Source organism: Telopea speciosissima, chromosome 7 (genome assembly GCF_018873765.1).
Source record: "Telopea speciosissima isolate NSW1024214 ecotype Mountain lineage chromosome 7, Tspe_v1, whole genome shotgun sequence".
NCBI lineage: Eukaryota > Viridiplantae > Streptophyta > Magnoliopsida > Proteales > Proteaceae > Telopea > Telopea speciosissima.
In genome coordinates this window covers 16412774-16430670 of record NC_057922.1, presented here as the reverse complement: position 1 = coordinate 16430670, position 17897 = coordinate 16412774, and the positions used below count along the sequence as shown (strand labels likewise).

Genomic DNA, 17897 nt, shown 5'->3' with positions numbered 1-17897 from the left:
GATATATGTTAAACTACTTGGGATGCTCTACAGCCCCATGGATTAATTTTTTATTTTCACCCATTAAAAAAATTATTTTATTTTTCAGATTTAATAAGTATATTATAAAAATTAAAAATATATATATATAATATTAAGGAAAAATACTTATTGCTTATGGAAAATTATGTACAACATATGTACATAATATTCAACTACAAATGGTGTCAAATTCATCATTACATTATATTTTTCTTATACTTTAAGGTATAAATAGTTTTTAAAAAAATTCAAAATATTATTTTTAATTAACAAATAAATACTAGGGTTAGGGGATAAATAAGAGATAGTTATTTCATAGTTCTAGTAGCTTGACATTATGTTTAAGAGTTATGAATAGCATACTTTAAGTCTTGAATACCTTACTTTAAGTGATCCATGGTTATTAATACATGCTTTTTTATGTAACAGTGTAAAACATAAGACATTTTGTATACAATGTCTGATATAGCATGGCAACATGGAGTTCCCATGTCCGCAGACAAAAAGAAGTCCAAATGCAATTATTGTGGGAAGTTGCTATCCGGAGGAGCCACCAGGTTAAAGCAACACTTGTCCGTACAGGCAAGGATGTTTCATCATGCCCAAATGTTCCTATCCAAGTGAAAGTGGCAATGACACAACATTTTAAAGGAGGAAGATTAAAAAAATCTGAGAGGGAAAGAATGCAACAAGAGTTTAATGAGGCAATACTAGAGAGGGCTGGTGTAGAGGTTTGTGGCGAAGATGATACTGACATTGGGCCTCCACCTGGTGAGTTTCAATCAAAGGCTGAATGGAGAATTTACCAGCAGACTTTAGCTGAGAGTAGACAAAGTTTTCATTTTGATAATATAAGAGCATATGAGCAAGCAAGAGGAGCTGGTGGATCTGGCTCAGCTGCACCAGTGCAAGAAGATGAGAGGAGGAGAAGCACTGGGACAAGAAATATACCACGACCCCAAACCCGACCATGAGTACAAGGTCCAAAACCCATTTTTGAGCAAGATCCCAGTGGGTGAGGGATCGTGGTAGACCTGATATGGATCAATCTGGGGGTAGGCCCGACCCCACCATTGCGTCTGTAACCGGCACTGATGTTGATGAATATATGTCGACGCAAGAGGGGCGTGCACATGCAGAATCACCGAAACCTTTTGAGCCTACTGTAGGAAGTCCTGCTGATGATGATGATGGTGGTGGTGATGACACTGGTGATGCTAGTGATGGTGATGGTGATGGTGATGGTGATGGTGGTGAAGCTGCTGCTGCTAGTGGCATGCAGAGTGGCGGTTATTATGATGATCGTCATGAGGGGATGCGTGAGCAGTACGAGCAAGAAGTTGGAACGCAGGAGGACCCTGTGCGTTTCACCGGTGAGTCTCAGTTTACGCATGCCACTCAAGATCAAGACCATGGTGGCTACCCTAAAACATACAACGAGAAAGAAGGGTCGCAAACACTCACATCGCATATGCTCGGGAGGAGGACAACGGAGATGAACACCATGCTTACAAGTTTCGGAAGCATGAGTATAGATACTACTAGTGAGCATCGATCATGGCAATCATCTCAAGATCATCATGGCTATGACTATGGCCAGCAGAGCACCGGTTCGATTATAGTGCCTATGGTCGGTATGGGCAGTCAGCAGCTAAGTATGACAGTCAAAGCTCTAGGTTAGGTGTTGGGTATACATTCCTAGTCCCAAACCAGTCATACATGCCTCAAACTCAATATGACAGTAGCAGTGGATCTTACACCTCATACCAACAGCCTCCCATGTACCCTAAGATAGGGAGATTGGTATATGTTGATCAGAAGACTTATATGGAAGCTGTGTCACACTATTTGCAACACTATAGCAATTCCATGACATGGGAATGCTATGTGGATCGATATAGGGATGAATTTCTTGTTCAATCTCATTTTATGTAACAAATTAAGTGAACATTGATGTAATGTACATTTTATTTGAATGTTTTGATTGATGTGTGCTAATTAGAATGTTTTGATTGCTAATTTGCTATGTTTTACTAAATTATATATAGATTATGTTGTTTTAGTACGACTCGTCGCCTACCAACCTATGGTCCAAAGTGAAACTCATATTTGGACTTGTTTTTTGGCAAATCTGGGTATGCCATTGTGTTTAAATGGCCTAAAATAGGCTGGATACCAAGTTTCAGACCCAAAATATGTGTACAACCCACCGAGTTGGGGGTCCGAGTCCAAAAAAAAAAAAATTCATCAACTCGCCGAGATCTCGGCTCGACTCGGTTTCTGGCCCGGCCGAGATGCCACCGAGACCCGAGTTCTCGAACCTTGGTCTCAGATTCTTGGAGGAGTTACAGTTCCATCTCTTATAGACACTTTCTCTCAGGTTCTTCATGTATCTCGTGATACTACTCGAGTTTCTTTTGGTGATAGTACTGCTCTTGTGAGTAGTGGCCGCAATGGGGGTCGTCAGCCTGCCAAACCCCCCCCCAGTTGCACCTTCTTTTAGTACTCATGACTCATCTGAGAAGTCTGAGAGATCTGGTCCTTCGAGAACTTGTCATCATTGTGGAAAACCTGGCCACATTCAGCGTTTCTGTTGGAAATTGCACGGCAAACCTTTACAGCCCAAGGTTGCCAACACTGCCATTTCTGATCCTACAGTCCCATTTACACCTATGGAGGACCACCGTGTCACTTTAACTATGACAGAGGAGGAATATACTCGCTACAGCCAGACAAAGGCTTCTCAAAACATTTCTTCCACTGCTACTTTTGTTCAGACAGGTAATGCCACTGCGTGTCTCTCCACTTCTAGGCCTTGGATTATCGATTCAGGGGCCTCAGACCATATGCCTGGAATCTCGGGTATCTTTTCCTCCTTACGACCTTCTCATTCTAGTATTACATAAGCTGATGGTTCTTGCGCTACAGTCAGGGGCACAGGTACTATTCAGCCCACTTCTTCCTTGTCCCTATCATCTATATTGTATTTGCCTAAGTTTCCCTTTAATCTCTCGTTTGTTAGCCAACTTACCAATGCCTACAACTGCCAATAACCTTTTTTCCTGATTCTTGTGTATTTCAGGATTTGCAGCTGAAGAGGACGATTGGTAGAGGCAGGGTATATGGGGGACTATATCTTCTTAAGGACTCATCTTTAGTTGCTTGTTCAAGCACAGCTTCCCCACATCAACTTCACTCTCGGCTTAGTCATCCGTCCTCACAAAATTTGGAAAAACTGTTTCCTAATTTGCGTTCTCTTTCAGTTTTAAATTGTGAGTCGTGTCAGTTTGGCAAACTCCACCTTGTGAGTTATCCTCCTCATGTCAACAAACGGGCCTTACATCCCTTTTCTTCGGTTCACTCTGATGTATGGGGTCCCTGTCGTGTGTCTTCAAAGTTGGGTTTTACATATTTTGTTACTTTTATTGATGACTACTCTCGTGTTACTTGGTTGTACTTAATGAAATGTCATTCTGAATTGTTCTCTATCTTTTTTTCATTTGTTGCTGAAATTAAGAATCAATTTGGATCTTACATCAAAGTTTTGCGTAGTGATAATGCACGGGAGTACTTCTCTGCACATTTTTTTAATTTTATGACTACTTGTGGAACCATTAATCAGTCTTCTTGTTCCAACACACCCCCAACAAAATGGTGTGGTAGAACGGAAGAATCGTCACTTGATGGAAGTGAATCAGTCCGTTCTCTTTGAAATGAGAGTAGACAAGTCTTTCTGGGCTGATGCAGTGTTAACTGCCTGTTATCTTATCAATCGGATGCCCTCCTCTGTCCTTGGTGGTGGCATTCCTCATGCTTTACTCTTTCCTTTTGAGCCCTTATTCCCTTTGCCACCGCGTGTCTTTAGGTGTGTCTGTTTTATTCGAGACCATACTCCAGGGTTATCGAAGTTAGACCCCAAAGCCATCAAATGCATTTTTGTGGGATACTCTAGTGTTCAGAAGGGGTATCGATGTTATTCTCCTGTTCTTCGCAAGTATTTCATTACTGTTGACGTTTCATTCTTTAAGTCTTAATCTTATGTGCATGAGTCTGTTGTGGATACTTCCATGGATGAGGATCTTCCTCTTTATATTATTCAGCCTTCTTTGCAAACACCTGTTGCGCCACCTCCTATGAAACCTCCGGTTATTCATGTTTATCACCATCATCCACGGAAAGAAGCTGTTGTCCCCAGTGCTGATCCGCCTGCTGCCACGCCTTTGCCGTCTGCGGATCCTATTCCTGATCCTATAGTTTCTGACTTGGATATGCCTATTGCTCGTCGGAAAGGTACCCGTCAGTGTGTTAAACACCCAATCTCTTTTCATGTTTCTTATTCTGGTTTATCATCTACCTTTCACACTTGCCTTTCCACTGTTGCATCTCATCCTATTCTTAAGACCATTGCAGAGGCACTATCTATTTCTGATTGGAGGACAGCTATGGAAGAAGAATTACAGGCTTTGGAGCATAACCACACTTGGGATCTTGTTCCTCTGCCACCTGGAAAGTCTGCTATTGGTTGTTGTTGGGTTTATGTGGACAAAGTTAATGTTGATGGCTCTCTTGCTTGCCTGAAAGCTCGATTGGTGGCCAAGGGCTATGCCCAGGTGTATGGTGTCGATTACTTGGATACCTTTTCTCCGGTTGCCAAACTCTCTTCTGTTCGTGTCTTGATCTCCCTTGTTGCCTCACATCACTAGCCTATGCATCAGCTCGATGTCAAGAATGTTTTCCTCCATGGAGATCTTCATGAGGAGGTGTATATGGAGCAACCTCCAGGGTTTATTGCTCAGGGGGAGTCTGGTCTGGTTTGTAGATTGAAGAAGTCTTTGTATGGATTGAAACAGTCTCCAAGGGCCTGGTTTGGCTGATTTACAGAGGTGGTTCTTGAGTTTGGCCTGTCATGATGCAATAATGACTCTTCTCTTTTCTATCATCAAACAAGTGCTGGAAGAATCTTTCTGATTGTATATGTTGACGACATTGTGATTACTGGTGATGACTCTACAGACATTGATAGTTTGAAAACTCATCTACAACAGAGAATTCAAACTAAAGATTTGGGAAAGTTGAATTACTTCCTAGGAGTAGAAGTGACTCAATCTCGGAAGGGAATCTCTCTCACAGCAAAAGTATACTCTCGACTTGCTTACGGAGACTGGGTGATGCAGATCCTAGCCTCCTCAAATTGAAGAAGCCACCCTAAGCTTAGGGTTTTTTTTAGTAGGAGCCATAGTTTAGTTTATTTAAGTTCTATACTTAGTTTTATTTTTATATTGTTAATTGAACCGGTTTAAATTGGTTGCATCCAATTGGTTCAATTGGTCTAATTTAAGTGAAGTGCTCCTATTGGCTAATAGGTTCTTAAATCCTATTGGCTAGTAGGGAATCTTCTTTTAAATCAGTCTCTTAAGTTAGATTTCTTTTATTTTAAGTTACTAAGGGTAGATAGGTCTTTTATATCTTTTAATTGTTTTAAGTTACTTAATTGTACCTCTCCACGATTTTGGATGAGAGATTAGGGTTGTAATAGTTTTAGGAATAAGGCCCTTGGCCTATTATTTAATAGAAAATGTGGGAGAGGCTCCCCCACCAGCTTTTTGTTTGAAAATTTCGTTGTTTGCTACCATTGTGTGCTGCTGCTATTCTCTCCTATGAGATCCAGTCTTGTGAGTCATATCAACCCCCCCTTGTATCAAGGATTGAAGGACCGGAATCCCCAGTGACTCCCTGCATCTTGTAGATCGGGAGGTCCTCTCTTAGCTCTTTAATCTGCTACTGTTGGAGATCAGTGTTATTCAAGTAAGTAGTTTATTTAATTCTGCAATTACTTTCTTCTTCTAATCCTCCAACCCTAACCTTCACAATCTGCCCAGCATTCCCTTCATTAGACCACATCCAAACCCCCCTCCATCCATCAAACCCTAGCCTCCATTAAACCTGCAACTTCCCCCATTCAAGCCATAGCTTGAAATTCAAGCAACCACCTTCCAGCCATCAGATCTGTCCCAAGCTTTCAGCAGACATCCCTCCCTCTCCCTCCTACACTCGATCCAACTTTGAACCCAATCTGACCTAAACCCTAATTCCCCTCATCTCCCATAAAACCCAAAAACCCTAAAAATATTCTAAATTCTGTCCAGACCTATTTAACCATCAGAACACCTCTAAATTCTGATCAAACCATTCCCCCACTGCCAGCTACACTCGACCAGAAACCCAGCCCCAAAACCTCACTCCAAACCCTAGTTTACAGCCCAAAACCTAAAACCAAAACCCAAACCCTAACCCTAGATTTGCAGAATTTATAAACCTATCCGAATCCTATTTTCTTTATACCATAATAACCCCTAAACCTAACCCTAGTTTTACCCTAAACAGCCCCAAATCTGCCTCATTAGTAAACAGTTTCAGAACTCTTATCTTACCTGGCTCCTATTAGGCCTTGCCTATATAGGACTACATTACTAGGATGCTAGGGTGTAAACTGCTTGATAACCCAATGGATCCAAATATTAAGCTTGTTGCAGATGAGGGAGATGCCCTTGATGATCCGGAAAGATATAGAAGGTTGGTTGGAAAGCTGAATTACTTGACATTTACTCAACCTGATATTTCATTTCTGGTGAGTGTTGTGAGTCAATTCATGTCATCTCCCAGGACATCTCATTGGGATACTGTCATTCGGATTTTGAGGTATCTCAAGAAGGCTCCTGGACGAGGGTTAGCATACACTGATCATGGTCATACCCGAGTTGAGGGATTTTCTGATGCAAATTGGGCTGGATCACCAATTGATCGAAGGTCAACTACCAGCTACTGTACATTTTTTGGAGGGAATCTTGTCTCATGGAAGAGCAAGAAACAGAGTGTAGTGGCTAGATCAAGTGCAGAATCAGAGTACTGAGCCATTGCACATGCTACTTGTGAGTTGGTTTGATTGAAGATGTTATTGACTGAACTAGGGTTTGAGAGTTCTACACCCATGCAATTGTGGTGTGACAACCAAGCAGCAATTCATATTGCCTCGAACCGCATGTTCCTTGAGAGAACTAAACACATTGAGGTGGATTGTCACTTTGTAAGAGAAAAACTCCAACAAGGTGTAATCTCTACAAAGTATGTCAAGACTGGAGAACAACTTGTTGATATTTTCACTAAGTCTCTAGCTAGTGGGAGGGTCGACTATATTTGTAACAAGCTGGGCATGATTGATATATGCTCCAGCTTGACGGGGAGTGTTAGAAGTACATAAATGAAGGGCATATTGGGAAAGAATCCCTCTCGGGATTAGCATCAGCAATATGGCGCTAAAACCAAGAGGACCTCCCATCCTCTCTTTTGGTTCCCATTTTACCCCTGCAAAAGTTGCTTCTATATATTGAGATTGCTGGCCTCTCCCTCTCAGATTAGAGAACCAGCCTTTCCCTCACTTTCTTCTCCTCTTTTCTTCTTCTTTCCCTTTTCTCTTCTTCTTCACTGCTATTTACATTAATCATTTTTCACAATCACAGCCCACCATTGGAGTTGCCTCAGTAATTAAGAGACAGTTCAGCATTCATTGGTCCAACGATGCTTCGAAATGTGGGATCCTATTCAACCATTCATTACAAATGGCTACATTAATGCTAGAAGGGTTTGGCTATTGTGCACCAAGGCTATCTGTTGGCCATTATGGCATGAAAGGAATGATAAAGATCTTTGAAAACCATCCAAAGGGCATCCATATTGTGGCAACAAAGGAGAAGGATTTGCTCATTTTTTAGCTGCTCAATGTAAAGAGTTCAAAGAAGCATAGTTATCAAGGCGGCAAGGCGTTGGAGAGGGTCCAAAAGCAAGGTAACATCAACAAGGCGGCAAGACGGCCAAGGCATTGGAGAGGGTCCAAAATCAAGGCAACACCAACAAGGAGGCAAGGCACCCGCCTAGGCACCCAAGGAGCCTAGACACCTAGGGGATGCCTTGATAACTATGATTGGTGCAGTACTGGCCCAGGTTAAGAAGATTTTCTGGTAAATCAAGGGATGATTGCCTGGTAGCCATATATATTACAGCAGCTTACAGATGAAATAAGAAAAAAATATAAAGAAGAGACTATAGGAGAGACTAGTTAGGAAGAAGAGTGAATCAATGGAGAGAGAGATGAGGGAGAGGAGAGAGAAACACGACTGTCCACAAGGGAAATAGACAGCCACCACTGTAAGAGAGATTGATCAGACTTGCGGGAAGGGGATAAACGTAGCCTTCACTCAGCCAATCTTCCACTGACACAAAAACTCTTCTTTCGATCCAACTCAATTTTAGGGGCGGGGGTATTACATGTATTTATAAACCTCGAAGATAAATAGAATTTCCTAGAAAGAAATAACAAACTCTAGGAATCTAGAAAAATTAAAACTTCCTAACAAAGAGAATAATAAAATTTCCTAAACTAAATTACTTAGGCTCTGTATGGTAATGCTCTTTTTATGTGTTTTTTCGTTTTTTTGGAACAGAAACACGCTAAAAACTGTATGGCAAGTCTGGTTCGTTTTTTTTTTTTTTTTTTAAACGAACCGGGCACTTGGCACACTTTTAGCACACATTTGCAAAACACCAAATTGGTGTTTCTCACTTGGTAGAAACACTTCTACCAATTTTTGGAGAAACAGCAGTCCAACTTAAGTTAATGAGGGTAATATTGGAATTTGGCAGAAAAAATAACATTTGGTGAAACTAACCCTAAAATCGCAAAACATACTCATTCTCACTTTTAGCACACATTTGCAACACACACACACTCTATCTCTCTCTCGCGCCCTCTCCATCTTCTCTCTCGCTCACAACCCTTGCTGCACTTCGAGCATGACCTCTGCTGCACTTCGAGACTCTGGATCTTCCGTGAAGACTCTGCTCCTCATCCCAAGGTATGAATTAGAAGGGTCAATTTGTGAAGATTTTGAAATAGTAGGGTTGTACTTATTATCACAGCATATGTTGGTTATTAGGATGATACAATTTTGAGCTTTTTGGGAGATTGGAATCTAGTCATTATTAGATTTATGAACATTTTGAAGGACTAGGGAAGTTTTTGGTGTTTGGTAGTGCCTTGCTACCAAGTATCAACAGATTAGAACCAAGGATCAGTATCAGTTTTTGGTGTTTGGGTTCTCTGCGTGAATCATTTATCTACCAGTGGTGTTATTGTCCATGAAATGCTCAAGTCATGGTTAGTCGGCATTGGGTTGGGGCAAAGTTCTCTCTTGTTATTCTTGATTTATCCACCAGTGGTGTGATTGTCCATGAAGTGCTCAAGTCATGGTTAGTAGGCATTGGTTTGGGGAAAAGTTCTCTCTTGTTATTCTTGTACTTTGTAGGACATAGGAATCAATTTAATTGTGTTTCATGACAGAGAATCGATCCGGTTTAGATTTTATTGGACAACAGACTGCCTCTCTCTGTAAGTTTTTTTTGCCTTTGTTGTTTTTGGTGTTTTTCTAATTAAATGCCACAGCGTAGGAATATGGAGTCCAATTATTTATGGACCATTTCAGAGCACCACCTCAAGCAATTTCTAGCAAGTGAAAAAGGGATGGGTGATGTGAACCATTGATCCAACACTGCCACTCTACAGACTGAATAAACAAATTTATGAAACCTAGTTTATTGGGATGGTAAGATTTTCAGTTCACCATGATCCAACACTGCCACACAACAGGTTAAATAGAAAAATGTACATAACCTGATTGTATTTTCATGAATAGATAGTGTATTATAATACAGCTGTTGATAACTGTGTTTAATAATTTGTATAAATCTCATTCTTTTCCTCTAGAAACTTGTCTTGTAAATATTACCAAAACTTGTTTCCTTTCTATCCTAGTGATCTTATAGATTTTCAAATGAGATCTTAAGCATCAGTTACAGGATGGTTAATAATGTGAGTTCTAGTCAGACCTTATGTTTGTTTTATTTGAGGTAAAAAAATTAGGATTTTCTACTCTAATTCAGGAGATTGGACCAGCTTGTCATTTTTCACATCCTTCTAACTTAGAGTGGAACTTTCATTCCAAGGTGAGTGAGTTTATGTATGACTGTACATGAAATGAAATTTGCACTGTAAACTGATTTCAGAATAGATGGCTTGAATTCTTATTAACAGTAGCAGATCAGTTTTTTTTTTTTTTTAATTATTCAGAACTATATTTTCTCTAAGAAGTATAGTTTAGTAGAGGTCACTGTAATTTTCTTGTTTGCCAATGGTGTGAAACCAAAGACATTTTTGTAACTTCTGGTTTAGAATGTTCAATCAATAAATCCATATCCTCGTCAATGGTCCAAGTTTGTCAAATAGAATTTGATTTCCAACAAGTTCTCAAAGCATTATATTGATTGGTAGCAATTTAAGTCGAATTAGACTCAAAATTAACCTATAGCTCCATTATGATGTGGACATGTCCACTTAGTTTGAGTGCTACCCAAAATAACATGTGCCGGATAATAGCTGATGTGCTGGAATAGCTTCCAACAAGATTGGTACATGTGAGTTATGAAGCATAAGTTATCTGAGCAAGTAATTTTTTCTAACATGATTGCATTTTCATGAAACAGGTAAGCTATTGGACCAACTGTCAACTGAACAATAACCCTGTTTTTGCAGCCATATTAGACCATGAATGGGAGGGTATAAAACAGAAACGATTCTGTTAAATGTGACCCATACAGATTTCTGTTTCTTTTAAATTTCTGAAACGTTTTTTTTTTTCAGGGTTACCATACAGCATTTCAGGACCCAGAAACTGCTCAAAAAACACAGAAACACATAAAAGTGTGCCGGACCCAAAAACACTGAAAAAAAAACAGAAGCGTTACCATACAGAACCTTAGCCTCCATGACTACCAAAGGATGTATCTAGAAGAGCATCCCGCACACCATAGTTGTCACGTCATCACGGCGATCCAAGTCGGTGGAGGGGTGTCATTTCGATATATCGACATGTCGCCCGCCATGGCGATCATATCGACCATGTTTTATTTTTTATTTTCTCTATTTTTAATGTCATTTAGTATGCTATAATATATACCCTATAACATCAAAAATTAACATGAAAGCGTACTACTAGTCTACTATGGTTTAATTCATGAAAGTGTTATATCCATTAGTGTATATGAAATCATGGATTATCAAATAATTGATAACAATAGTCTGCTGATAATAAAGTTGAAAAATCATGAGAGTTGAGATATGATTCATATGAAAGTGACTACAAAAGTAACAAAACAAAAAAAACAATTACAAGAACGTAATTTATATTGAGTGAATAAAGCTAATAAACAACCCATCTAAATAAATAAAAAATTGCTGATGTGAATATGTGATTGTGTATTATTAGTCAATAGTGTATTACTGATTTCTGTTTGATGTTTTTTTAATTTTTTTTATGTTAAGGAAAAAGCATTAACATAAAAAATGGTTAAAAAAATTATTGTTAAAAAATTAAGTTTTATAATTTAAAACAACCATGTCGCCCGATATGGCCATATGTCGTGGTATGGCGTCCGTGGCGGCGCCATGGCGACGACATGGAGGCCATATCGGTCGATATTCTTACATCATCCATATCGGTAGTCGATATGCCCACTTCTCCAGCGATATGACGCCATGGCGACGCCATGACAACTATGCCGCACACTAAAATACTAATTTTCGTGTATTCCTTGGACCCTAGTTTTGGGATTTATAATTCAGCCTGTAATGCTTAAAATCATAAAGACAGAGGCCCAAATCCTGCTAAAAAATAGCCATTGTTTTTTTACTTGTGTTTACATTAACGATCCCCTACCATTGATTCTGATAGCATCATATCGGAATATTCCCTTTTTAACTTTTATCTATATTAACGATATCCCACCATTGATTTTGATAGCATCTTATCTGAATAGCCATTACTTTTTATTTGTGGGCCTGGGACATCTTCGGATTGTGCTCAAAGTGCTAGTGCAAGCTTGGGTAACGAGACCCAGTGCTATGAACTGATTTATAGAGTCTGGCTCAATGTAAACTTCTCAGATCCATTGCTTTACACCAAGGATATCTGGTACCGACTGTGGCAGTCCACTTGAATACGTCACATTGATGTTTGACTATTTTAGATATATCCTTCCGGTCTTAAGTGGGGCCACTTTGATCCTACTGGGGTTTGATATACCCCTACATTTCTTAAACATGGCTAAATAAAATCAATAAATTGCAAATTGAAAGGCTTGTTGGGGAAGGCGTATATAATGTAAGATTAGAACCTGAATAGGTCTAATCTTAGGCAGGATCAAATACAAAACCCTCCAATAAATAAGAAGTCATATGTAACACCCCGCAAGCAGGTCATGAATGTATTGCAATTTAATACACTCAGGTATATTTATATCTACTATGGTTTTTTTTTTTTAATGGAAAGTATATGTACTATGGTAGGTACTATATGATTGTAAGATGTATTAACATGATAGTTTGGCTTGATATTTTAGGACTTGAGACACTTAGATGCTAAGATAAACAGATTGAATCTGCGAATCATTGTAACAAGCAGGGTGAGGGATCATATACTAGTATTGCTATATGTTGAGTATTTGAAATGTATGAACATGATTGTGTCTTAAGTTGTGTATTGTAGTGTATGAGCATGATATAGATTACTGAATGGATGATTGTATGCATGATTAACGAATGTGCGAGAATTGTATATGTATTGCTAAATGAGGTGTAATGAACTATTTGACACAACGCATTTTGAATGATCTGATTATGGGATGAATGAAATGATGCAAAGTATATGTTGAGATGTTATATAACAAGTTGTTTGAGTATATGTTTGTGTACAAGAAGTGTGAGTATGTGAATGAGAAATATGACTACATGTACGAGATATGTGAACAAGAGTATGAGTTATGAGAACAAGTGAACGAGATATGTGAACAAGTGTATGAATCTGGTAGTAGTAACATTATGAGAACATAACCACGTGAATGCCGTCCCTTTCCAGTAGGGGGTTAGGTATTGGATGAGGTTTCTTACGAGCTATCCTTCAGGACTACAAGCTATCTTTCGGGACTACGAGCTATCCTATTGGAACTACGAGCTATCCTTCCAGACTACGAGCTATCCTTCTGGACTACGAGAACATGAGTATGACTATGAGCCATGTCACTCTTCTCCCACGCTGTAGTACTGGGATAAAGAGTTGAATAGATGATATGAAGCCAAGCTAACCTCAACTATTATGTGCATAATCAGTATTTCACAAATATTGACTGAGACCCCTAACAGTAAAATGGTGTGTATATCTATATACTGTTAATGAAGCACACGAGCAGTTGATTATATTGTAATATGTTTTCTCACTGAGTTGTTGGCTCATCCCTGTTATAAATATTCTTTTCAAATGATGAGTTCAGAGGAGAGGTGTGTGTAGCTCCAGACTCTATAGGCTGTGAGTGCACGTGGTGCACTAACCTTAGAGACAGGTCATAAGAACTTATGATGTTTGGATAAACAAGGTGATAATACAAACTTTTGATGTAATATAACTTTTGATAACTATGTTGAACTTTAGTATTTGCCACCAGTATATGTATATACAATGTTTAAACCTTAAATCTAACTCCAACTATTCTTAAATCTTCCGTTGTGTGTATATGTGATATACGGGAGTTGGGTTATTATACAAATATGAATGGTGGTTCCTGGCCAATGCCTGTGAGGGCAGTACCTTATACTCTGTCCTAGTTTGGGGTCGTTACATCATACGAGGGAACCAAGAGAACAATGAGAACTAAAATCATACGAGGGAACCAAGAGAACAATGGGAACTAAAATCATATGAGGGAACCAAGAGAACATAGGAACTCAAATGAGGGAACAATTTTCTTGGTTGAAGCAACAAATAAAACCCACAAATTTGTAACCTGTTGAACCAGCAATGATCTTGATGTAATAATCTTAAAGAAATCGTAACAATCTATTGAAAAGAAATCCCAAAAGCTTGCAGCACTCTTGAACTCGATTTGACTGAAACTAGGGTTTAGAATCAAGAACCAATGGAAGGGGATGGGGGAAGGTGGGGTTAGCTATCTCAGCCTGGGCATCTCACCCATCCTATCTCAAGATTTTCACAAAAGTTAAAGCCAATATTTCATTAATCAAATTCGTGTATAATGCTGGCCTCCCCTACAAACTTATATAGAAGACTCAAAAATAGGCTTAGACACTAAAAAGGAAAGGCCTAACCCCATCCTTAACTAATAAGGTAACCTAAATTGACTAGGAAAGTGAAATAATAAAGAAAACAGACTCCAAATAGGACTCTATCTAAACTAATGAAGCAAATCTCGTGTTTCTACTATCTACCCATATTTTAGGCTCATTAAATTGGCCAATTACAAGGTAAACCCATGAGATCAAAGTCCCAATACATATATGCCCAACCCAAAGCTTGTTTTTTCAATAAAATAAACCTTTTAGGTGACTTATCTACATCAGTATAAATATGGGTTTTTGTAGTGATTCTATCACCTTAGGGTATGGTTCCATTTCCAACACTTTGTATTTCGTGGCAGGGAAAGGATGGCTGTCAACAGCTGGGATTGGTGAATTGCAGATGTTTGTTACTTGTAGCAATGTGGATGGTGAAAAGCCTCTGTTGGAAGAGGCATAATTGTAATAGGATTAAGCTCCTAATCCAAGTAGACCTCTTGGTAGTAATCCTAATCGCGTTAGGAATCTAATAAAGGTCTCCTGATCATACTAGGGGAGCCACCAATCAAAACCTCGAATCCAATGCTTTGGTCGCTGCATCAATCATCCACATATGTCAGATACTGAGTGAGATATTTCACTACAATGGGCGGGTAAGACCATCTTTCCATTAAAAGTTCTCCCCCTTCCCCTCAAAATCCATAACACACCAGTGGAAACACCCCCACTGGCAGCTGGTGGTGGTGATTCAGTTGTGGGACAATGTCATCTCCCAACTCCCCTTAGTCCTTGCACCAAAAGAAAAGGAAAAATTGGCATTCTCATAGGGCAGCTAATTTCAGAAACTTTAAGTTTCAAAGTATTTGACACGAATTTGTATTCATCACAACCTAATCATCAATTTTACAGTGTAAATGTTACATCTCAAACATTGCTTATAATTTCTCTAAAATCCACAAATGTTATGCCAGACATGCACTCATGTACACCTTCAAATATCACATGGTCATTATGTGGCTTATCTAAACCTAATATGATTCTTTAACATGTTCCAACTTCAAAGATTCTTTCTGACGCTTATATTTTACTTTTAGAATATTTATTTCCTTTGGACTTACTGATGCAGGACAATTGCTGAACCGGGTTGACCCTTCTGGCAATCTCAACCGAGGCGAACCGGGTTCAATCGGATTGCTTTGGATTCAATAGGAAATTTAAAATTTAAGCATTTTAGAAGGTTTTTTTTTTTATTCGGAAAGGTATTATGTAATCTTTTATTTTAAGGTAATTATTAGACACGTATGGAAATTTCCAATTTGAGTTTTATTGGGTTTCTATTTTAGTTAGCCTGGTTTTAGTAAGTAATTAGGAGTCTCTTTTTCTTTTTTTGTGGGTTTTATAAATAGATGTGTAACCAACGTATTGAGATTATGCAAGAATGAATTGAAAAACAAGTGAGTTTGTGCATGTGCACACACAACCCCCCTTTCTTCTTCTTCTCACGGCTTCTTCTTCCCCCCCCCCCCCTCTGATTTCTTCTCAGATTTCCCCTCTCCTATTCTGTCCCCCATTATCTGGTATCAGAGCCCAAACGTGGGTGAATCTCTTCCCCTCTCTCTCTCTGATTCTTCATCCTCTCAGTCTCTCTTCCCTGCTATGTCCTCAGTCTCACTTTTCCCCATTCTATTCTTCGTCCTTCCCTTTTCTATTTCCTCTTCGATGCCGTTGTGACCGAACTTCAACAGCAACCATACCACCAAGTCCAACCCCAATCTCATCCCTTCCCCACAACAACTTCCGCTGAATCCCCAACCCATCCTTTCGTTTCCCATCTATGACCGACAAAAAAACAAAAAAAAAGGGAGTCGTCTTTGTGGAAACAGAGGTCAAATCGAAAACCCAGACCCCAATCCCATCCCTTTCAATTCCCTGAGCATAATCCCCAACCCACCATCACCCACCTTCTTGATTCCACCAAAACCAGAGAAAAAACAAAGAAGCAAGCAAGAAGAGAAGAAGAAACAGAAAAAAAAAGAATAGAGAAGAGAAGCAGAGAATCGAAGCAAAAAAAAAAAGGGCATATACCCGGTTCGAAGTCCTCCTTCCACAATTCAACTCCCCGCAGTCGATCAGCTCCCTCGCACTGACGTCATCCATCGAAGTCATGAAGCCTCTCCTTCCTCGCAGCGCCTTCCTCCATTCTTCTTCTCTGGTTCGACAGATCAGACTCCAAGTAGGAGACGTTAACCCCACCCACGATCCCCATTTTTTTCTCTATTTATTTTTTTAGTTCCTAAACTGCCCCTCGGTCTTTTATTAATTCTGTTTTATCCTTTTATTCACCCACTTCCCAGTTTGCCCTTCACCTTATACGTGAGATTCCATTCCCTTTTGTGTTAGTTGTTGCACTTGCCATAATTACAATTCTGCCACCGTCCTTATAAACTTCATTGTATTTACAATTGCGCTATCAATGTTCTCCAAACCACAACCCAACCAAATTCTTTTGGTTACAATCCACCAGCTGCTCTGTCCTATAACTGTGAAAGTGTTGCATCAAGTGTTTTCTCCTCATGGATTTGTTGAAAAGATCAAGATATTTCATTAGTCTGCTATTGTTTGTCAAGCTTTTGTCCAGTATCAGTCACTCCTGAGTGCCGTTTCAGCAAGGAATATTCGTCAAGGCTGTAATATTTATGATCAATGTTGTACACTGAACATCCAATTTTCATGCCTAAGTGAGGTACAATTGAACTACAAATGGTCAACGGGTTTCACGAACACATCTGTGCCTTCAGAACAGAAAAACATGAAAACTATGATTGAAGCATCACCAACTAAATCACTTCCAGGAGATTCTATTGCGCTGACAGACAACTCTACTAAAGATGTCTCTGATAAAGAGATTCAAGTCGACAAAGTTGAAGCGCCAAAAGACGAGTCGAATGGATTAACACAAGCGGAAGAACAAATTGAAACTTGACGTAATGATCGGGATGAACTGAACGGTCCGATCAAGGTTGCAACCAAAGAGCCGATCAATGGTCCGATTGCAGTGGTAAAACCCTGCAATCGGATTCCAATCAAAATCATATCGTTTGTTGACGACCATCAAGGGATCGTAATGGCTGATCGGGAGATGTGTAGGATCATCGTCCCAACTAAGCTTTTGATCGTGGATGTTGATTGAGTGGTGTTGATCTTTTCCTTCTTTAAAACTAGTGGACGAGTTTTTCTCAACATCGGGCGAGTTGATGCAGGACAATTTCTGAACCGGGTTGACCCTTCTGGCCATGGTTTAAAGTATCGACCGATACGATACGATACGGACCGATACGATACATACTGATGTCTCCTTTTTTTTTAAATGAACTGTCTCAAATTGTATTGAAATGTATCGACCGATACGGGCCGATACGATACGTATCGATACCATCGATACGTCCAGTAAAGGGTTCAGTGGGTGGTATAATACGTATCGATACGTATCAGCCGATACGTACCGATACATACCGATACGCACTGATACATACCAATACATACCGATACCATTGATACATTCCATATAAAAAATCCATTTTCACTCACAGACTCGATACAATTCCTAATTTAACGAAAAAATGAAGGAAAACTCTCAACCAAG

At 39.4% G+C, this 17897-nt stretch overlaps 1 protein-coding gene across 1 annotated transcript; it reads left to right on the top strand.

The window, feature by feature from the left end:
• The first annotated feature begins 6526 nt into the window (after positions 1-6526).
• Positions 6527-6931, top strand: LOC122668288 (uncharacterized mitochondrial protein AtMg00810-like). Its single transcript, XM_043864874.1, has one exon. It carries the CDS (start codon positions 6527-6529, stop codon positions 6929-6931), a length of 405 nt encoding a protein of 134 aa, XP_043720809.1.
• The last annotated feature ends 10966 nt before the right edge of the window (positions 6932-17897 follow it).

Coding starts and splice junctions, on each gene's coding strand:
- LOC122668288 (XM_043864874.1), top strand. CDS start 6,527: ATGGATCCAAATATTAAGCTTGTTGCAGATGAGGGAGATGCCCTTGAT.